The sequence below is a fragment of the Pocillopora verrucosa genome, chromosome 11 (genome assembly GCF_036669915.1).
Source record: "Pocillopora verrucosa isolate sample1 chromosome 11, ASM3666991v2, whole genome shotgun sequence".
Lineage (NCBI taxonomy): Eukaryota > Metazoa > Cnidaria > Anthozoa > Scleractinia > Pocilloporidae > Pocillopora > Pocillopora verrucosa.
In genome coordinates, this window is record NC_089322.1 from 19,353,892 (window position 1) to 19,376,262 (window position 22,371).

Below are 22,371 nucleotides of genomic sequence, written 5' to 3' on the forward strand. Positions count from 1 at the left end.
AACATATCTATGCCTGTCATCAATTCTAATTTTATCAGTCATTTTTAACATAGCATCCCAAGATAGCCCAGGACTCATAAAATAATGCATGGTTCAAGTTTACAGTATTTCAGACAAGTCTTTCTTAAATTTTCAAATACATCAGAAAGTAGAAGAATGTCTGACTTCAAATATAAATTATGATAATCTCCCATCAAACATTTATTGCATGTTTGTATTGGTTGTCATCATTTAGGATATGGTAAAATTGATCTTTTGTTGGTGATTGTTTATCATTGAATTTATCAAAAGTGTTCATATGGTCATAGGGATAAACTCCTTTTTTTTTCATGAGCTTGAATTGCTCATTTTGAAAGACTTGATGTATATCTGAATACTTTATCAGGGAGATCACTTGCTAGTTTATCAAGACTGGAGCTCATGAATTGAAAACTATCAAGGAACACAACATGCTTCCCTAACATGAAAACAATGTATTTTTCCATGTTGGTTGGTATTACATTTATGTCCATCTGTTTTTCTTCAACTTTTTGTTTTTGTAGGTTTGCTTTTTAGCTATTTTACCTATCTCTTGCATCATGAAGTGATTGTTATATCCTTGTAAATTATGGAAGATAATAAGTATCTTAATTTCTTCAGCCTTTAACCTGAAGTGGTTGATATTACAATCTTGATGAGCCAACCCTCTGTATTTTCCAGTTATGTGACAATGGTCTCTCACCCGAATATCTTAATCAACCTTACCAACCAAATCTTCAACAAGTAAGTGCACCACAAAAATAAGTTTGTAAAAAAAGTTTTTGGGTTTACATGATTCAGGCAGGTTTCAGCTGAATTTGAATGAAATTTGAAGAGGTTTAAAGAAGGGATAGAAGAAAGAAAATGAGTTGTGGAACACCAACAGACAGTTGATATCCATGCAACAGCAACCCAAGTTGCTGGTGGACTAACTTGGAGTACATCTATTAATTACTAACTACAAATTCTAATTTTTAAATTCACTAAATCTTCAAACTTTCTTATTTCCCTAAATTTTTCAATCTTTCAAGAGAAAATCTATTTCCTCCAAACAAACCCAAAAATTGACCAAAATTTACAAAACACTTGATAACTTACATTTATGTTTTGATGATAGGGTTTTTTATTACTTGAAACATGAATGAGATACTTCAATTAAACCCAAGTTAAGTGGCAAAAAATGGCATTCAGGTATAATGCCCCCTTAAGTATATTTAGCCAAGCTCCCTCATCTTGCATTTTATTCTTTCAGTTCAAGGATACATTCACCCGCTCAGCCCTGTAAAGACTGCCAGCAACACAACCACAAACTACTTTGATTGTCACATGCAAACAGATGAAAAATTGCATTGTTCACCTTTTGAGCTACAGTCCTCAAAAGAGAACTAAACTCCAACAAGTATATGAAAGGAAATCTTCTGTTAGAATAACCGATACAAAACCAATTGCCACCAAAAGATTTAGCACTGAAAGAGAGGGATATAGCATTCCAAAGATTGCAAAAATAACACCCACCACAGTAGATTTTCCTTTAATTGAAGCTTGTGACAACCATCTGCACACTGTAAAGGATGCTTAAAAAGCAAATGCGTACATAAGAATAGATTTGAATTACATTACATTACATTACATTACATTTAATTACATTACATTACATTACATTACATTACATTACATTACATTACATATAAAAGTAAAACTTTTGGGAAATGTATCCTCATTGTAAATTGACCAACAAAGGACTATTGCAATGCCCCTGTGAAGCTTAGAGTAAATGGAAACGCCCCAAGCATGTTCTTATTTTAAAATATTCATTTGCCTTTGGCCACTTACCGTTAAAGGACTACTCAAAAGATGCGTTTGTGCTAAATATTAGACCCTAGTTGCATGGATCAATTAAAGCCCATTTATCACCTTTCTGAGAAAAGTCTGTAGTTAGGGCCCCAAGCCGTAAAATGGTCGCACAAATCATCCTTTTTTTCGTATGTCTGTGGAAAGTACGTAGTTTGGGCAACTTGTTTTAAAATGATTGCTCAAAGGATGTGTTTCGACTGAATATTGGACCCCATTCACATAGATCGATGAAGTACGTTTTTCTGCCAAAAAGGCTGTATTTTGGGCCACATGCCGTAAAATGGTTGCGCAGAGTAAACCTTTTGGCTAAAGATTGGACTCATTCGCATGGATCAGTGGAATTCCATTTTCGCCTTTTTGCAAAAAGTCTTTAGTTTAAGCCAATGGTCGTAAAATGGTTGCACAAAGCACGGGGTTTGGCAAAATATAGGACTCGTTCACATAGAGCAATTGAAGTCCATTTTTCGCCTTTCTGCGAAAAAGTCTGTAGTTTTGGCCAATGGTCGTGAAATGGTTGCACAAAGCATTCGTTTTGGCTAAATATTGGACTCATTTGCATAGATCGATTTCAGTCTAGTTTTCGCCCCAAGTTCTGCGAAAAATTCTGAGGTTTGGGCCACATGCCGTAAAATGGTTGCACAAAGAATACGTTTTTGCTAAATATTGGACTCATTCCCATAGATCAATGAAAGTCCATATTTCGCCTTTCGCGCGAGAGAGTCTGTAGTTTGGGCCACATGCCGTAAAAAGGTTGCACAAAGCATGGGTTCTGGCAAAATATAGGACTCATTGGCATAGATCGATTTCAGTCCAGTTTTCGCCATTCTGCGAAAAAGTCTAAAGTTTGGGCTACATACCGTAAAATGGTTGTACAAGGTATACGTTTCTGCTAAATATTGGACTCCAATTGAATTCCATTTTTCGCCTCTCTGCGAAAGAGTCTTTAGTTTGGGCCACATGCCGTAAAATGGTTGCACAAAGCATGGGTTTTGGCAAAATATAGGACTCATTCGCATAGATCGATTTCAGTCCAGTTTTCTCCATTCTGTGAAAAAGTCTGAGGTTTGGGCCACATGCCGTAAAATGGTTGCACAAAGCATACGTTTTTGCAAAATATTGGTCTCATTCGCATTGATCGATTTCAGTCCATTTTTCGGCATTCTGCGAAAAAGTCTGTAGGTTGAGCCTCATGCCGTCAAATGGTTGGACAAAGCATCGGTTTTGGCAAAGTACAGGACTCATTCGGATAGATCAATTTCAGTCCATTTTTCGCCTTTCTGCGAAAAAGTCTGAGGTTTGGGCCACATGCCGTAAAATGGTTGCACAAAGCATACGTTTCTGCTAGATATTGGACTCGTTCGCATGATCGATCTCAGTCCATTTTTCGCCTTTCTGCGAAAAATGCCGTAAAATGGTTGCACAGGGCATACGTTTTCGCTAAATATTGGCCACATTCGCATTTATCGATTTCAGTACATTTTTGGCATTGTGCGAAAAAGTCGGAGGTTTGGGCCACATGCCGTCAAATGGCTGCACAAAGCATACGTTTTCGCTAAATATTGGAATCATTCGCATAGATCAATTGAAGTCCATTTTTCGCCTTTCTAAGAAAAAGTCTGCAGTTTGGGCCACATGCCGTAAAATGGCTGCACAAAGCATGGGTTTTGGCGAAATATTGGCCTCATTTGCATAGATCGATTTCAGTCCAGTTTTCGCCGACTTTGCCATTCTGCGAAAAAGTCTGAAGTTTGGGCTACATGCCGTAAAATGGTTGCACAAAGCATACGTTTTTGCTAAATATTGGACTCGTTCGCATGATCGATCTCAGTCCATTTTTAGCCTTTCTGCGAAAAATGCCGTAAAATGGTTGCACAGGGCATACGTTTTCGCTAAATATTGGCCACATTCGCATTTATCGATTTCAGTCCAGTTTTCGCCATTCTGCGGAAAAGTCTGAAGTTTGGGCTACATGCCGTAAAATGGTTACACAAGGCATACGTTTTTGGCAAATATTGGCCTCATTCGCATAGATCGATTTCAGTCCATTTTTCAGCATTGTGCGAAAAAGTCGGAGGTTTGGGCCACATGCTGTCAAATGGCTGCACAAAGCATACGTTTTCGCTAAATATTGGACTCATTCGCATAGATCAACTGAAGTCCATTGTTCGCCTTTCTGAGAGAAGGTCTGTAGTTTGGGCCAATGGTCGTAAAATGGTTGCACAAAGCATTCGTTTTGGCTAAATATTGGAGTCATTGGCATATATCGGTTAAAGTCCATTTTTCGCCTTTTTGCGAAAAAGTCTGTAGTTTAAGCCAATGGTCGTAAAATGGTTACACAAAGCATCGGTTTTGGCAAAAAATAGGACTCATTCGCATAGATCGATTTTAGTCCAGTTTTCGCCAAGTTCTGCGAAAAAGTCTGAGGTTTGGGCCACATGCCGTAAAATGGTTCCACAAAGTATACCTTTTTGCTAAATATTGGACTCGTTCGAATAGATCAATTGAAGTCCATTTTTCGCCTTTATGCGAAAGAGTCTGTAGTTTGGGCCATATGCCGTAAAATGGTTACACAAAGCATCGGTTTTGGCAAAAAATAGGACTCATTCGCATAGATCGATTTCAGTCCAGTTTTCTCCATTCTGCGAGAAAGTCTGAGGTTTGGTTCACATGCCGTAAAATGGTTGCACAAAGCATACGTTTTTGCTAAATATTGGACTCGTTTGCATGAACGATTTGGGTCCATTTTTCGCCTTTCTGCGAAAACGTCTGTAGTTTGGGCTACATGCCGTAAAATGGTTGCACAAAGCATACGTTTTTGCTAAATATTGGACTTGTTCGCATAGATCGATTTCAGTCCATTTTTTGCCTTTCTGCAAAAAAGTCTGAAGTTTGGGCTACATGCCGTAAAATGGTTGTGCAAAGCCTGCGTTTTGGCTATTTCTGTGAAAAAGTCCGCTTTTTGGGCCACATGCCACAAAATGAATGCAGAAATGATGCGTTTTGGCTTAAAATTGGACCCCGTTCGCATGCATTGATTAAAATGCATTTTTCACATTTGTCTGTGGAAAAATCCGTGGTTTGCGCCACTTGTTTTAGAATGATTGCACAAAGAATGTGTTTTGCCTAAACATCGATTGAAGTCAGAGATCGATTGAAGTCAGTTTCTATCATTTCAGCCAAAAAGTCTGTAGTTTGGGCCACACGCCGTAACAAGTGATAGCAAAAAAGAAGCGTTTTGGCAAAACATTGAACTCATTCTCATACATTGATTGAATTCAATTTTTCATATTTCTGCGAAAAAGCTCACAGATTAGCCCACCTACCGTAAAACGATTTCACAAGCATGCGTTTTGGCTTATTATTGTAAACATGGTATCCCAAAATGTCGTGAATCCAAAGCTGACGTATGCACAAATAGCAATCTTGGCGAATTCTTATTCTGATTATGTATCGTGATGACTCAATTTAGCGTCCTCCTTTCAACTTGCGCCCCTGTTCGAATGTGTTTTTGTTAATAAGCTCCCCTATTCCAATAAGCACTCCCTATTCTAGTAAGCGCCCACATCAAAACAAGCGCTGCTATTCTAATAAGTGTCATTCCTTTAAGGATCCTTATTCAGTTCACGCGACAAGGATCCTTTCCACGGGATCACAGAAGGGAAGCTGTCTACAGAACAGCACAACAAAGGCAAACCGGCGTCCTATAGTTGACTGGCCCCGGTACCACCTATGCAAACTTAGTTTGCATTGGTTATTATCATTATTAAATCCCTTGGGATTGTATGAATATCCTATATAATAGATTGCATTGTACCACACCCTGTCAATCCACTTGAGACCGCGACCTGAAGTCATGTTTAGCTTCCCACCCTCGAGTAAGTCGGGTTGAACCTGTTTTGACACCTTTCCTCGGTCTGGTCTTGGCGCGTCCCAGGCCAGAGGGATTCCCCATACCTTAACTACATTTCATGAAAAACAATACAAAGGGGGGAATATTACACTTTGTGCGGCCTTCGAACCAGCCGGAAGAGACATTTCAACATACCAGGTAAACAAAATGCGATTCCGAATTTATTTTGATATTTTCATCTGTTTCAAATATCAAAATTTCATCAGGCAAACAAAAAATATACATCCGCCATTACAAATGAGCAACACATTTTCTGTGCAATTAATTTGGGAGTCTCAGAGTGATATTTGCCGAGTCAAACTTGACACTAGGAAACTTTAAATAGACAGCGTAAAGCAAAACGTACTCCCGTACATACTATCTATGGGGTGTCAGTTGCTGTGAAGGGTGTGGCGCAGTGAATCAGTTTTTTGATCTGAATATGATTTCATTTACTTGGACACTGTCCAGTGGACTGATCAGTAGCCCTGCTGGAATTAATTAACCGAATGAAAAGAACGGTACAGAATAGAAACTTCAATTTAAATTGAATTTCATGTTACCGATGCACACGCACATAGATATGCACGTAATTGTAACAAAGATTTAGTGGACAAAAGCAAGTTTGGGGTAGCCGGTAGGAAAAGAACGGTTACAAAATTCATCGTATCTTGTTCTAAAACACAATAAAGGGTTTCAGATTCCTAGTAGTACACCCCCGCCCAAACAGTTCTTGAGTATTCCTTCCTACCAACTAAAAAATAAAACATTGTTTAAGCCTTCAGAATGAACATTCAAATTATTTCCTCAGGAATTACAGAAGATTTGAAAAAACGGGTATATTTCTGCTTCAAAAAATTATGGACTAAATAGCTGCAAACAATGTTAATTTGTGATTGCTTCCAACACTTCCAACTTCCCTTGGGTTGGATATTACGCGGTTCTTACTTAAACGAATTTAAAGATAAAGAATGCACACAACACTCCTCAGCTACCAACATAAACGTTTTAATATCGTTATTATTTCCTACTGGAATGCCTTTAGAACCTACAACACTTTCTAGAGTTTAGGTAAAGCGTTTGACATGTTCAGCTTCTAAACTGAAACGTTTCTTCGACTTTTCAATAGGAAGAACTGTTGCCATTCTTGCTTTAATACATGTGACTTTTGTTTTCTGAAGAATTTTACACTAACTTTAACTGAAACTGGTACAGTTAGCCTTATGTAATTACTGCACCTGATTATACAGTTTGCTCATAAACATTCGAATCACGTGAACTTTTACTTTGTTCGAGAGAGATTTCCCATTGGTAAAAAAAATAAATTGCATGTCTAGTTTTAACCGGTGCATCAGTTTTATTATCTCGGTGTTGGAGCTTTTTATCTCAAAATAAATGTTTGTAATGATTTGTTGTCGAAGCGATTTACGTTTTTTCCTGGCGCAACTGCACTCGTCATGAAGCCAAATTTGGGATTTTGTTCAGAGGTTTTGTGTTTTACAATTTACAACGATTGCTCTGCGTGCAGCAGTTTCTTATATGCATGTTCGCAAATTTCTCAACAATGACATTGACATGCTCGAAATAAAAAAATAAATTCATTTCAGTTGCTTTAAATTTAGTACAGACTGAAGTGAAAGAATCCTGAGTCTGAGGACCATGTAAACTGACTTGGAAGGCTGAGGAGTTGATCTTCAAAACCTTCCTCATCGCTAATTAATAATGACGAGTCAATACTTATTTATTTGATTAATTTGCAATGATCTGAAAATATTGAAGTTTAAAAAAGCAACAGAATTGATTTGATGACTGGCAATGATATAACCGACCCTACTAGAGCCTTGATTTCCATGGAAGGTAATTTTTCCAAGCTAGTCGCCTGGGTATCTTCCATTCAAGATTCGTAAATGTAGAGATTTACACATTGCAAGTAGCTGTTTTCCCAGTTATCATTAACGAGAATATCGAAACTTTTCCTGGGTGTTATTATTGTTGGTGCAGGGGAAATACCCCCTGGTGCAAGATCACAATTGTAGTAATTTATAATATCATGTTCTTTTTGTACACCCGTGGGTGCATTAAACACCATGCCAAAGCTAGTAAATAATCTCTCTTGTAAAGGCTACTATCATTTTTTTTAATTTTGAAGAGTGTTAGGTTTAAAACAAGAAAAACGACTAGGTGGAACGTACATGAAGAGAATAGAATCAGCGTACAAAGAAGTTCAGGTCCGATAGCCCCAGGCTAGAAGAATTTATCCTTATCTATCCTTTTCGGGGAGATTTTTCTTTGAAATCGATTAATAGGAGCACTGTAAAACCTTGAAAATTTTCCGGCTAGTAGAAGCGACCTCCGGTTTAGTACATCTTAGCTGCAGCTTACCTGAAGGGCAGGCTGGAAAATAAAACTTCTTTGTACCCTGAGAATGCAAATGTCTTTGGTTATAGAATTTTCAAAAACATTGACCATGCAGTACATATTGCATTGTTTAGAGGAAGGATTATTTGATCATATTGGCAATTTAAAGTGCCTATGAAATGAAAAATCAAGCTATTAAAAAATAACCTTATTTAAAAGGCCTTTCAAAGCAAAGTATCATGGTGCTTTTCTTTTTGTGATATCTTCTTTCTTCCCAGAGATATTCAGGTTGTTTCTAATATGCAAATTAGGTACTGATGACGTCACAAGGTGAGAAGGTTAAGGCTCAAAACACAAAATTAAGAATATCTCTGGTAATAATTGGACAAGGTACTTTAAACTTGCCAAGCTTGTTACACCCAAACAAATACACCAGACGGTGTATAATTTGATGTTGCTATGGCAACATACTCGGTTCCAGGACTCTGTCGTGCAGAAATGATAATTCCTGTATTTGATCTTCAAGAAAGGTTGTCTGCTTCCTTTAGTTTGGTTAGAAGACCTAGTGTAACGTAATCGTTGTATATTTTTCAAAAAGAGCCAAGTATTTTGCCCTGTAAGGTAAAAAAAAAGGCTAAATTTGAATTAAAGAGGAAAGGGACTGGAACTGAGACAATTGCTATGGCAACAGCAAAGTATGTACCATGTCATGTATTATGTGGGGTTTACTAACCATGCAAAGTTTCCATTGCATTGCTTCATTCTTTCCAGAGATAAGCTTGGTTTTGTGTTTTAACCCTCACAAACACATCTTGTGACGTCATCAGTACCTAATTTGCAAATTAGAAGAAACTTGAATAACTCTGGAAGTGAAAAAGATATCGCCAAAAGAAAAACGCCATCCTTCTTTGCTTTGAAAGGCCCCTTTAATAAGCTTATTTTTTAATAGCTTGATTTTTCATTTCATAGGCACTTTAAATATTCAGGAATTGTAAGGTCGAACACGAACTGAACCATCGGGATTCATTGTAACTAGAGACAGTGCCTCCACAGGAAAAGCAAAGAATCCTCCGTTGAAGAGCTTGCCATTCTCTGATGGGTCGCCAAGTATACAAGGTGGCACATGATCCCCTTGAACAGACGTAACCATCATACACACATGACCAGTTGGAATTGGACAACCATGTATCATGGACCGGCCTCTTTGTTCATATCCACCGGCAACAACTTTATTGTTTACTTTGTAAACCAGCATCTCTGTAGGTACATACAAATCAGGTAAGTGGCAATTTTTGCTGTTAAAGAATTCATAATTTTAGTATTCCCATTTATAACAATATTTTTCATAAAAACAAACTTCACTGACTGAAACTTCAAAGTTAAGGCAAAGAACATACTTACTAATTTTGTAGAGACAGCAGATAATTAAAAAACTAAACAAAATTGATTGTGACCTCATGGCTTAATAAAGACTACTAACATTATTGCATTAGAAAAAGTACATCTCAAAGTACTACTCATCCTAGACTAAGTATGTCATGAGACAAAGTAAACAGTGTTTATCTTGACTCACACCTGTTACATTTTTGGACTCTTGGTGCAGAGCACTTTAGCATTGATTCAAATAAATGGGTCCTCGAAGCTTGCCAATTTGCATTAACTGACTCCATTCTTTTTCCCCAATCATTCGATTGGGAGTCTCTAAGGTCTGTCCAACCATGAAGAAGGTCGTCTGCTTCATTTAGAAGAAATTCATAATTACCTAACAAGGAAAAGATAAAAATTAAAAATAAAATGATATGCAGCCAAAATTAGGTGGAATGTGTGATACAGCAGATTGGGTGAAATAATATAGGTGGCTGTGGTTGATGTTGTTGAATATATATGTTGTTGTGGCGATGTTGCTGTGGTTGAAATAAGGGTGATACATAGCACAATTACATTACTATATGTCAAAAGCCAGTGGGCAATAAAGTTAGTACATTATAAGGTAAAATATATAAACAATGAAGTGGCATTGATGGTGAAAAAAAGGTTATTCCAGTTTTTGCGTGTGATTTGTTGGGCAAAACTTCACAGAAATTCATTTCTTCAAATTAATAAACGACAACAACAATTGTTTTACATATACCCACGCGGCAATGTAATATCATCTATAAATATGCATAAACTGATTTGACCGGGTTCTGGCCGTTCAGTTGCAGCAAATGTCAAACTAAACTTATACCCAACTAACGATATAACTAACAATTTTTTGATTAATACCATCTGAATCCTGGTCTGTGCACTGTTCTATGAAAGGCTCACAAGAATCATGCATTTCTTCATCAAGGCCAGTGTCATTTGTACTCTTAGCTCCTAAAAATGCAGTAAAAAGAATTCAGGAAATGTAAAATATATGCGTAAAAAAAGCCCAAGTCACTAAACGCGAAAAGAAAGAGAACACTTTATGACTTTACACAAGGCTAAAACGTCTGGAAACAGTACCAGTACCTACGTACCCTGGCTTTTCCTATTTGGTCTGTATTTCGATTTATAAACTCGTCGGCCAGTTAGAGGATCTCGCCGAAGTTCCATGATTGTAGCCTTCTTTTTGGTTTCCTTAACGGCATTTTGATCCAAAAGTTTAGCAAGACCGGCAATAATATCCGCAGATGACTCTTTAATTCCCTTTTTCTTTGGCCTTTTCCTAGATCTGCTCTCATCTTGATCCGCCATTTTGATTCCTTGGGATCCACGCCTCCTTAGCATTGCCTCTTGTTTTACTGATTATTGGTAAAACAAGACTCTGAGCCAGTTACTGATATTGGTAATTCTAGAATGAGGACATGTTGGCTGGGAAGATCTTAGCCGGACTGTATCCTGGGAAGAGATCTAAGTGATTTCAAAATGGCGGCTCGAAATCTCCTTAGGGCTGCTGCTTCATGCAGACGAAATCTCGCTTTCAGTAAGACTTTTACTCGGAACCAAAGCATATTCACGAAGTACAGAGAACTGCCTAACAGTTTCCTATTCAACGAGAAGGTAAGTTATTGAATTTGCTGCCATCCAAGCACAATTCAATATTACTTCAATATGGCGTACCACCTAAAGGTTCTTGAAATAATACTATTTAGCTGACTTCGCTCTTAATAGTGATGTTTTCTTTTAAGTAAGAAAAGTATAACATCTTATTTCTAATTTTTTACTCTTTTTTGTGCTTTTTGCGGTAAAGTTCATCTGTAGATGCACTGGTCTAGATTTTTGAAGTTCAAATGAACGACGTTTATGTGCATGTGAATTCTCTTAGATATTACCCAGTTCATTATGCTTATGATGCATTCGGTACTGCTTTTGTATTTTGAATTTACGCTTACATTCTACGATGTGTATGCACTTTCAAGGCAAATGATCCTGTAGAGGATCATGTACATGTGCATGTACAGTTTTCAAAGTGCCTCTCATTTTGATTATGAAAAAAACTTAGCACTGACAGCTGCCATTCTCTGCAATCTATGCCACCACATGTTAAAGGAATCATCAACAAAGCAAAGATGTGATAGAAGCCACCTACTAAAAATACACAACAATCACTTGAAAAATAGTTTTTAAATAGGTTAAATTTTAAGTTTAAATAAGCAATATAACTCACCATATATTATTTTACCTTTTTGAATTGTTAGTGCTTGTTGGTATTTCAGTCACTTAATGTTCTCCATCATAACCTTTGATATGTATTTTATTAAATGAATAAATGAATCAAATGAATCAAATAAAATTTTCTATGATATTTCCCTTGAGCTAGGTTGAACTTGGAAATAGTTAAGGATAGGATTAGGAAGCAGCAGATTGTAGTCGATAGAATGTAATCATTAGAATAAAATAACTATGTGAAATGAGACCTATGACAGATTTTAATTTAATTAAGTTATACTATATTGTAGGGAAAGAATTTTAGTGAAATAAAGACATCATTATTATTATATTATTATAGCTTATGCAAATTATATTGCATAAGCAATTGAAAATAAATGTGTTTGTCCTTGTTTGTAACTTCATATTTGACTGCCGTTAAAACCAGGAGCTTCTGCCTATGAAAATTATGTTGTATAAACAACTGAAAATAAGTTTGAATGTCTTTGTTTCTAACTTCTTAACTGACAGCCCTTAAAACCAGGAGAGAGGCGAAAATGGGAAGACTGGGAAGAGCCTTGGTACAGATGGTGGGCTCTCATTCTAGTTTCAATTCCTGTTTTGTTCTACTACAAGCCTGAAACTAGGTAAGATCATGTCCAACTTTTGTCATTTTTAAGAATAGTCACTTCAGAACTTAACAAGTGCATTTCAGCACCAAACCTATGTATGTTCATTTCCTGACCTGTGTTGGCAATTTATGTCTTAGTTAAAGTGTGCATGGGAAGTACAAATAGTTGTTGCCCAGCTTTGTAGTTATTTTTATTTTCCGCTAGGTGAGATGTTGTCCAACTTTTGTAGGTTTTTAGAGTACTCACCTCAGAACTTAACAAGTGCATTTTAGAAACAAACCTAGGTGTGTTTATTTCCTGACTTGCGTTAGCAATTTTTTTCTATTAAGTCAAAGTGTTCGTGGTTTAACAAATTCTTGTTGTTTAGCTTTGTAGTTATTTTTATTCGCCATTTCTCCTAAAAGTTAGTATTTCTCACAAAAGTTAGTGGGCTGCACTACAGTCCACCTGAGTTTGACTATAGCCTTGGTCAAGGTACTTTTAGATCAAACAACCAAACCGTGCCTCACCATTTATTTGGAAACTGTTAGTGACACTTCTTAGAATGTTTCCTTCTTCCTTCTTAACCCTTTCACTCCCATGAGTAACCAAGACAGAATTTCTCCTTAAAATATCAATACAATATCAAGCAGACAAGTGATGAGAATAAAAAAAAATATCAGTTAGAGGACTATAAGATGATTTAATACCAAATTCTCCAAACTGACCTCACAAAAACTGTATAGGAGATAGTAAGGAGAATTACTAATGAGATCTTGAGAGTTAAAGGGTTAAAGGGATCAGATGTAAAATGAAGATCAATTTGAACCTGGTAGATGGAATACATGTATTTGCTTTGAATTGTTGATTGTTAAGAGTACTCTGGATTACATTCATTTTGTGTTTGGATTAAAAAACTGGCCACCATCTCGACAAATCTGATGCAAGACTTAAACTTATCCTAGCCAGATCATTTACAGTTTTCTTTTCCTGATAATGTCTATATGTTAATTATAACAGTGACTATTTCATCAAATGTGATTGGTGCATTAGCTGTTTTATTCTTCACTGATCATTCTGTACAGTTGTAATCGGATGGTGTAACTGGACAGGTGGCTGTAATCGGACACCTGTAATCAAACCAGCCAATCATACTTAGTCCAGTCAGCTAAATACACCTATCACAGTATTGATCACAATAACCACAGCAAATACTCTGACTTCTCTTTGGCTCTTTGTAATCATCTTTTATTTAATTGGATGTTACAATTAGTTCAGCCAAAAATTGTTATACTAGGATATTCTAATATTTAGGGGTGCCTTTTTTGTTTTTGTTTAGTTAATTCAATTGCTTTGTTTATTTAATTGATAAAACTTAATTTAAAAGTGTCTGAAGAGCTTATCTATATTTGTAAACTGTTTAACACCTGTTAGTGATGAACATGTAACTTCTCCCTATAATATCAATACATTATCTATGAAACAGGTAACGAGAATGTTCAAACTTATCAGGTAGAAGTTGTTGTCTTGATCTAATACCAAATTCTTGTAACTGATTTGCAAGGAAATGTGTTTCATTTCACATGGCAGAGGCATACTACTGAAGTAAACAAGACAAAATGAAGCCGACGCCACTGTTTCAAATAACACATGAAGATAAAGAAAATGGCACTAGTTTAAACTCATGAGACAAAGCCCATGCATTTTTTGTGGTAAATAGACTGGTGTTGAGGGATTTGGGGTCATGTGATAAAGTAAGTTCTATTGAGGTTTTTTCCTATCCTTAACACTTCAAGCCCAAAAGGCAATTAGGAAAATTCCCACCAAAACAGAGAAAAAAATAAGCTAAAACCATTAACTCATTAACCAAGCTCTACTGAAAGCTGGGCAAGTCAGCACCCACGTTATAAAAAGGACCAAACCCCCCCACTAAATAAGTACCCACCTACTAGGCCATAATGTCAAACAAGTACCCCTCTTGAATAGGCACCCCCCCTCCCCCACCCTCCTCCCTTACTTTCATGAATTGTAGGAACATAAGGAAAACCTGTTTTGCCACTTTATTTACAACTTTTTAAGTGTCAACTACAGAGGAATCAGTACAGGAGAATAGTATCTTCCCTGTTCCTGTGATTTCTATCTCCATGTGCTAACTAACAGAATGTCTTATGTGCATTATCTGTTCTTTAAATTTTTGTCCTGTTGCGATTAAGTGTCCAACTTCCAGTAAGCACTTCTCCTTCAGCTGAAATTTTGAATAAGCATCCAGGTACTAAAATTTCAAGGAAATACATTCACCTTTTCACTCATAAGAGTGACTAGCATCTAATTTCTACTTGCAATATCTTCCCTGAATCACACATAAAGGTCACAAGAATAAGGGAGATGATCACCAATGAAGGAGGCTCTAGATTGTTGAACAAATTCTCCTTGTCTGCACTTTAAGAAATGTACAATGAACAGTATGGAGTATATGCATACTGATATTAGGGTGTATAGGGTTAAGTCAAGAAAAATTAGAATTCATAGAGCTGATACTCTAGTTATGCCTAATGAGGAATGGGTAAATATAATACTGGCTGTGCCTAAAGTGAAAAAAATTATTACTAAAAGTAAACATAATGCAAACAATAGCAACAAAAAGACTACTTTCTAAAACTGCATGGTAACAATATGCCTACACTATATTTAACCAGTCTGAAAACTGCCAACATCTTTCATGCAATCCTCAATTAGTAGCCAAAAGCAGGAATCTTTTACATTTCACACTTTGGTTTCTTCAGGACGATCTAATGATTGGTCTTCATTGTTCTCCCCATTGATTTCCAAAGGCAAAGAATCAGGAAGTTCTAATGATTCAACTCTCTCATTCTCCCCATTAGATCCCAAAGGAAAATGAGGCTGGCGGTACTGCTCAGAAGGCCGGAGACTTTGCTCAGAATGCAGGGGACTTTGCTCAGAATGCAGTGGATCCTGCTCAGAAGGCTGGGGGGGCGGAGGTGTAGTTAGAAATTTTGTCATTACTTCTTCCGCCCAGAATTTCCCAAAATCGCGAAAAAGCTCACCATCGTCAAGAACATCTGGAGAATCATTGACACTTTTTTGAAGATTAAATATACAATTCTTCAAAAATTCTTTGAACGCATTTTCTATCAATGTTCCCATTATTTCCTTATGAACCTGACTTAGTCTATCCACATTAACTACTGTATTTGTTCCATCAATCTCCCATAGCTCTCTGTTGTTCTGAAGATGATGGATATAGTAACGTACCTCATGCAGCACCATTGCGAGAACTACCTCATCGCTATCCTCGTCACCGATAGGGTCGGTCAAGTTTAGAGGCAGCTCTGCTTGTCGATCTTTAAACATTCTGACCAAAAAGGTCTTACCTTCTCCCTTTTCTAGATTATCATGGAGCTTCTGGAGGAAATTATGTTCGTTGTTTGGCATGCTCACATTAAACAAAATTTGGACTGGCTATAATATACAGGAGGGGGTGGTGATGATGTTGAACTAGCCCTATGATCATTATCACCAAACTTTAGGCTATCTAAATACGGAATGTTTCCTTCAACCAACTCATGAAGCTTTTTTTCTTCTTCTTCTTCTCCTCCTCCTCCTCCTCCTCCTCGTTGTCGTCGTCGTCGTCGTCGTCGTCGTCGTCGTCGTCGTCGTCGTCGTCGTCCTCCTCCTCCTCCTCCTCCTCCTCCTCCTCCTCCTCCTCCTCCTCCTCCTCCTCCTCCTCCTCCTGATTCATGATTAACTTTTCTTCACGAAAATCAGGCTGGTTTAGAAGGGAACTTTATTGGCGCGTATTCTGTGAATCTTTGTTTCATGCGAGAAACCGCTGGTATGCGCCTGCGTCGGCTGATTAATCATTGTGGAGTGAAAATGCGTCGGAAAACAACAGTGGATCGAGTATTTGAGACAACCTTTCTTGTCATTTTTCCCTCTGTAACTTGGATAGAAGAGTCAAAGTCTTAAAATCGTTGTGTGGTATGTGGAAGGAAGTAATTTTCAAAAAGCAAAAGAGTTTACAAAGATGTTTTACCTTTGCTTTTGGAGAGGCATGAGTGCAAAGTGGGGTATTAACCGTCTCAAAACCCCGCAAAATCACTCGAGACAACACAGAAAAACGAAGTTTAGTGAACTTTATTTATCTGACTATCATTAAGCGGATTTAGGGGATAAAATGTTACGATGTACGGAATTTATGAAACATTTCTCGGGATCACTTGCGTCTTGCCGAGATCGACCGTTGCAAGTTACAAACAAAGTAAGAGTGCAACTAGCGTATCAAATAACTGACGTCACGCAGCCTTAAACCCACAGGGTCTTTGTGTTATGTTTGTCTGAGCGATCGATATAGATGTTATTTGAGAAAGATGGAAGAGGCCTGCCGAAGAGCACAGACGTATTGCACAGTATACTTCGATTGTTTCATTGTTTTCTCAAGCTATGGTTGATCATTTGAAGTACTCACTTTCCTGCGAGCGTTTTGTTAAGCTTCAACTGTACTGCTACTGCAATGTACTTGCAGTAAAGAAGTTTGTTTGTTTCAAAACTTTTTTTCGACATGAATCACAACCGGCGGGGCCGATTACCAAGACAAAAAACGTCAATGTCGAGTAAAGAAAACTTAGACAACGTTAGTACTAAACGGTAGTTTGATAACGGCGTAATATGTGACTGGCGTAAAATCTTACATATATACACTACCGACCGAAAGACGTTACGCCGCTAGTTAGTCGGTGATCTATATATGTTAAATTTTACGCCAGTAACTAACAGCGTAATATCTTTCAGTCAGTGATGTATATATGTAAGATATTACGCCAGTAACTAACGGCGTATTATCTTCCAGTCGGTGATATATATTATGTAAATTTTACGCCAGTAATACAGTTTAATTATATATTAATTTATTATAGTTAACCTACCGACTAACATAGTGGCGTAAAATCTTGGCTTGGCTGCGTATATGAGGAATTTTTTTAGTTTTTCAGCCAAGCCTTTGGCTGTGCCAATTTTATGGTAGACAAATCGTACATCAGTCACTTAAGAAATTTTACAGCTCCTATCCTGGAAACTCAGACACTCTTAAGGAACATGACAATATTTCACCTGATCACTCCTCATGTTCTTTCCCAATGAAATGTGGACAAAACTTTTAAAGAAAACCTTATTGTCTCACAATCGTCTCCACATTCAATTTCATGATTCATAGAAGTAAGATATTAACATCTTAATAAATAAATCAATAAATCAAATCTCAAACTTCAAGTTTTCGGCCTTTTTTAGCGTTTTCTTCTCACTTTCATCATCACAACATTCTCATCCGAAGAGCCAGCAAACCATTTGAGTATCCGCAGAGTTAGAAATGATGGTAAACTTAGAATCCTCTTTAATCCCTCTTCAAAAAGTATTACAAAAAGGCGGCGATCACCTATTTGAAATCCCAGGAAAGCGCGCTGAATAAACTTGAAGTAACAAAACATTGCGTTCTATCAGGATCAAAAGATAAAGACAGTTGATACTGAGAGAATTGATCATGATGAGAAGATAGTCTTCTGTTACTCCATGGGAACAAGTCAATTTAAAAAAAGACTGGTACCGAGACTAGAAATTGTGTGAAAGCTAAACTAAGCGTGAGACGAGTTTAATCTCCACAGCTAACTGACCCTTTATCAAATTTAAGAAGAGGCTGACTTATCAGCTAAATGGTGTTCTTCGGATGTGCACAGTCGAACGTCTCTCTTGTAAGCTTCCAGGGAAGATTTCCTTTTATTTGTTTTTGTTGGAGCTCGAACAGAAGTTAATTCACAGTGTCCCTCGGGAGTAAGCAACGCATCTGATGATTTGAAACCTGCAAACGTTCAATTTTTAATGGGCTCCTGGGCAAACTGATCTTCTTGAAGTCGTAAGTGGCTATTCCTGCACACTTACACTGATGGTAACTAATAAGCCGAGAAAATCTCGTTGTCAATTGATATGGCCCAAAGTCCGTATGCACGTTCATGACTGTGTCACACCTCGACTGTCAATATTTTATGCGTCGGTCAATTTGAAGATTCAACATCCCCCCGGGGCAACCCGTAGGCATTTGAACTTTTTAAGATTGGCTGTTTAAATCCCCCGGGGGGGGAGGGGTTCAAATTGTGCTCACATGCTCAACCTAAGTGCCGGATTCGGTTGTCAATTTTTCTTGAAAAAAACAAAGACTGTGAGTTAATACTCATTGACCAAGCTCTACTAAAAGCTTGGCAAATAAGCGCCCACGTTGTAAAAAGCACAACCCCCCAAATAAGTACCCACTTACTGGGTCATAATGTCAAACAAGCTCCCCTCTTAAATAAGCACCCTTCCCCCCCCCCCCACTCTCCTCCCTCACTTTTGCAAATAATAGGAACACAGGGAAAACCCTTTTCTACTACCACTTTATTTACAACTTTTCAAGTGTAAACTACAGAGGAATTAGTACAGGATAATAATTTCTTCCTCATTCCTGTGATTTCTATCTCCATGTGATAACAGAGTTCCTTCATGTGCGTTACCTGTTCTTTCAATTTTTTTTGCTGTGCTAACTTGAGAAGCGCCCCCCCTCAATCAAGTATCCTACTGCCAATAAGCACCCCTCCTCAAGCTGAAATTTCAAATAAGCGCCCTAGTACTAATATTTCGAGGGAATAAATTAACCCTTTCACTCCAGAGAATGACTAGCATCTAATTTCTCCTCGCAATGTCTTCTCTGAATCACACATTAAGGTCACAGGAATAAAGGAAATGATCACCAATGAAAGAAGCGCAAGATCATTAAACAAATTCTCCTTAAGCACCTTAAGAAATATCTGATGAACAGTATGGAGAATATGCATACTGATATTAGAGTGTAAAGAGTTAAGTCAAGGAAAATTAGAATTCAGGGGGCTGATACTCTAGTTATGCCTAATGAGGAATTGGTAGTGGTTCTTCCACTACATGTCTTTATTCTTTTTATTCTTTTATATTTTTCGGCACTTCTCCTAAATGGATCAATGAAGAGCAGAAATTTAGCTGAAAGGAGATCGTGAGGTGGTCCTCACGGAGGGCCCTCAGCTGGGGAGACTCACTCGACAAATTTCGGAGGGGATCATCGGCGAGCCATTATCTCAAAACATCAACGCCAGTTGGTTCTGAATGAATTGGAAATATTTCAAAAGTTTTCTTTACTTTTAACCTGTTCTCTAGGATCTGTTTACGTCTCAGACTGCTGTAATTTGTGTAAATTCTTTCCGCGAACTTGCACCATTCCCGCCTCTGTAGATCTCTTCGGTCTTCTTGGTCACATCTGCTTTGTTATTTACAGGTGTTTTTTTTTTCTTTTGGTTAGTTAGTTCAATTGCTTTGTTCTTTTTTTAATTTGTGGTGTTTGTTCCCATGGGAAAAATACCTTAACTGTGACATAATCTTTATTTTAATGGTTAGCACACCCTTGACCACAGTCATGTGATTGTGCTTATACATTATAGTGTATAATTAATTTCACTGTATTCTAATAAAGCAGTTGTGTAGAGCAATTGGTCTGTGCGTTACTCTATAGTAGTATATAACGAACCCTAATACACAGCAAATGGCAACGAGGATGAGACATTTCATTGAAAAGTGCTGGAGGAGTTTATCTTTATTCTCAACCTTTTAACTCCTAGAAGTGATCAACAAGTAACTTATCTCTATAACATCCACACAATATCCAGGAAACAAATAATGAGAATACTCAAACTTATCAGGTAGAAGTTGTTGTCTTGATCTATCACCGAATTCTCGTTACTTATTTGCAAGGAAATGTATAGCAGTTAGAAGGGAGGGTTAACAATCAGATCTTAGGAGTTAAAGGGTTAAATGGACCACCCCCTCCCCTCCCCTTCCTTTTAACCCATGCTCACCCCCGTGGGTCCTTCTCTCCCCAGCCATCCACTACTGTAAAGTTAACAGATGGCAGCTATGATTTTCACCAAGGAAGTACTGAGGGTCACTGAGCCCTCGTTTGCCAAACATTATGTCTGCCCTGCCAGCTAGGTTGAGTATTTTTCATTTCCTTGAAGTTTCTGTCTCTGTGGGGTTCTGAAACTTCTGATGACATTTGCTATACCATTTTCAAGGATACGGTAAACCTTTGAGAGTGTCCCACATGAAAAAATAGGTTAAGCGTTATTAATTGAAGCATAATCGCCATAAACAATATATAAGTGGAACACTATATTAATGGAAATACGCTCTCTAGCAAAAATTCATCCCTTTCAGCTTGTGTGACCTTGTGTTGTAGAATTAAGACAACATTCAATCACCTATTTTACTATAGGTTTGAGTATCCCAATCTCGTACTACGCATTATATATGCACAATAAATCTGGCAGTGAGTACATGTACACTGAGTCCAAAATAAGTCATGTATAAACACAAAAGGGGACCCTTCTAAGGCCAAGGAAACTGAGGTTTGCATTCACATCAAACAGGGTACTTGCTTGTAATCCTCTCTTCTAGGATGTACATGTAAGGTTAAAGTTCTTGGTCCACACAAAATGTTTACTCTGGTGATCAGATGGCACTCTGAGGGTACTAATAAAGCTCATAAAGTGAGTCATCAGTAGTAGTAGCGCACTTGGCTCTAGACAGGGCATCTGGTACAATGTTATTTCTTCGAAGGCGATAGATGATGTCAAAACTGCACTAAGAGAGTTCTGGTCTCCAACACAGGAATTTTTTGTCCTTTATTTTTCCTTTGTGACATTTTTCGCACATGTAGGATACAGATTTCTGATCAGATTTAAGGATGAAGTGTCCTCCAGGGAAGTGTCTCCAGTACTTTAGTGCGTCAATTATTGAGTGCACCTCTGTCCCTATGGACGCAGGGTTCGTGAGAAGAATTAAGCAACAGGTCTTCCATTCTGATTGCGTGTGGCTGCCAGTAGTACTTCAAATGCCTAATCAGCTGGCTGTGACAGAAGGAATGATTTACATCTGTCAGATCTGACAGCAGTGCAAAGTCAAGAATTGGTAAAATTCTCCCAAGGAGCAGGCTTGAGTGAGTTTAGTTATTTCTTTATCTCTATTATTAATAGGGGAGAGGAGGGCAGGATGGGAAGGGGGGAAAAAAATGACAAATACCTATATACCCTCTCAAGATTCCAGTGAAAACCATACCCTATTGAAGATGATATTGGTCAAAATTCATATCCGATTCCGAACAAAACTACTCAGAACCCAAACCGTTCGGGCGACCATATATTGATGAGTGCCTGTCTCCTCCCCTGGAAACAATTAACAAAAACATTTATTTACTGCTAATACAACCCTAATGGAAGCAATACATTGCAATTTAAATTAAGGAAGCAAAAGCAAAAGGGGTATTGGGAATTTTACAATCACCAAATTAAGAAAACACTGACTCTAAAAGTCAAGCTCTGTATTTTATCAAATCCTTGGCCAAAGGAGTGTCTCAAGTAATGTAGCAAGATTCATAATCAATATTTCAGTTGCAAATTACAATGATGCTGTAAGCTGCAATTAAACCTTTGCATACTTGCTGAAGTCTTTCTCATACATAATTACAGTAATTAAATGGAACTGATGCTAACTCAAACTCAGATATAGTCATAACTTAACTGCTTGGGCTTACTAATTAAGCAAGGCCTGAACTCATCTTGGTACTAAAATGTCACTATCATACAAAAACAACAAGGATAAAGCATGAACTTTATAAAGAGGTCTCAGTTGTGTTAGTGCTATACCTCCTCACCAGTGATTATTCTTAGAAAATTTTCTTCATATAAGTCACTAAGCTGTTTGAAAAACTTCTCGCCAGTTAGATGACGTGGTGGGTACCCCTCTATAGCCCTCTTAATGCGCACAAGATCGTCACTGAATCTCTGACATAACTCTTTAATTTGGACCTTTATCGGTTGCAATCTCTCACGAAGCTTACGCAGTCTATCCACGTTACTCTCAACTAGTATTTTAACCATCGTGAACTGGTTTTCGCTCAGAATA

General features: G+C 37.6%; 2 protein-coding genes across 3 annotated transcripts; one reads left to right on the plus strand and one right to left on the minus strand.

Moving 5' to 3' along the window:
* Positions 1-6,772: 6,772 nt before the first annotated feature.
* On the minus strand, positions 6,773-10,870 carry LOC131793284 (uncharacterized). Its single transcript, XM_066174232.1, has 4 exons — positions 10,621-10,870; positions 10,385-10,477; positions 9,695-9,881; positions 6,773-9,376 (listed from the first exon to the last, which is right to left on the minus strand). Exons 1-4 carry the CDS (start codon positions 10,868-10,870, stop codon positions 9,349-9,351), a joined length of 558 nt encoding a protein of 185 aa, XP_066030329.1. The 3' UTR covers positions 6,773-9,348.
* A 57-nt stretch (positions 10,871-10,927) lies between these two features.
* On the plus strand, positions 10,928-17,616 carry LOC136284276 (uncharacterized). Of its 2 annotated transcripts, XR_010719108.1 has the most exons (4): positions 10,984-11,143; positions 12,263-12,378; positions 13,933-14,096; positions 15,225-17,616. XR_010719108.1 is itself a non-coding variant. In XM_066174233.1 (3 exons), the coding sequence occupies exons 1-3, from the start codon at positions 11,009-11,011 to the stop codon at positions 15,349-15,351; spliced, it is 378 nt and encodes a 125-aa protein (XP_066030330.1). In that variant the 5' UTR covers positions 10,928-11,008; the 3' UTR covers positions 15,352-17,616. The 2 variants fall into 2 exon arrangements, 1 of the variants encoding a protein (XP_066030330.1); XM_066174233.1 differs by lacking the exon at positions 13,933-14,096 and having other exon boundaries at positions 10,928-11,143.
* Positions 17,617-22,371: the final 4,755 nt, after the last annotated feature.

Excerpts from the sequence above, each read along its gene's own strand:
- LOC136284276 (XM_066174233.1), top strand. The coding sequence starts at position 11,009 with ATGGCGGCTCGAAATCTCCTTAGGGCTGCTGCTTCATGCAGACGAAAT. Across the intron at positions 11,144-12,262 it reads GTTTCCTATTCAACGAGAAG|CCCTTAAAACCAGGAGAGAG; the intron begins GTAAGTTATTGA and ends CTTAACTGACAG. Across the intron at positions 12,379-15,224 it reads TACTACAAGCCTGAAACTAG|ATCCCAAAGGAAAATGAGGC; the intron begins GTAAGATCATGT and ends TCTCCCCATTAG.
- LOC131793284 (XM_066174232.1), bottom strand. The coding sequence starts at position 10,870 with ATGCTAAGGAGGCGTGGATCCCAAGGAATCAAAATGGCGGATCAAGAT. Across the intron at positions 10,478-10,620 it reads ACCAAATAGGAAAAGCCAGG|GAGCTAAGAGTACAAATGAC; the intron begins GTACGTAGGTAC and ends CTGCATTTTTAG. Across the intron at positions 9,377-9,694 it reads AGAGTCCAAAAATGTAACAG|AGATGCTGGTTTACAAAGTA; the intron begins GTGTGAGTCAAG and ends ATGTACCTACAG.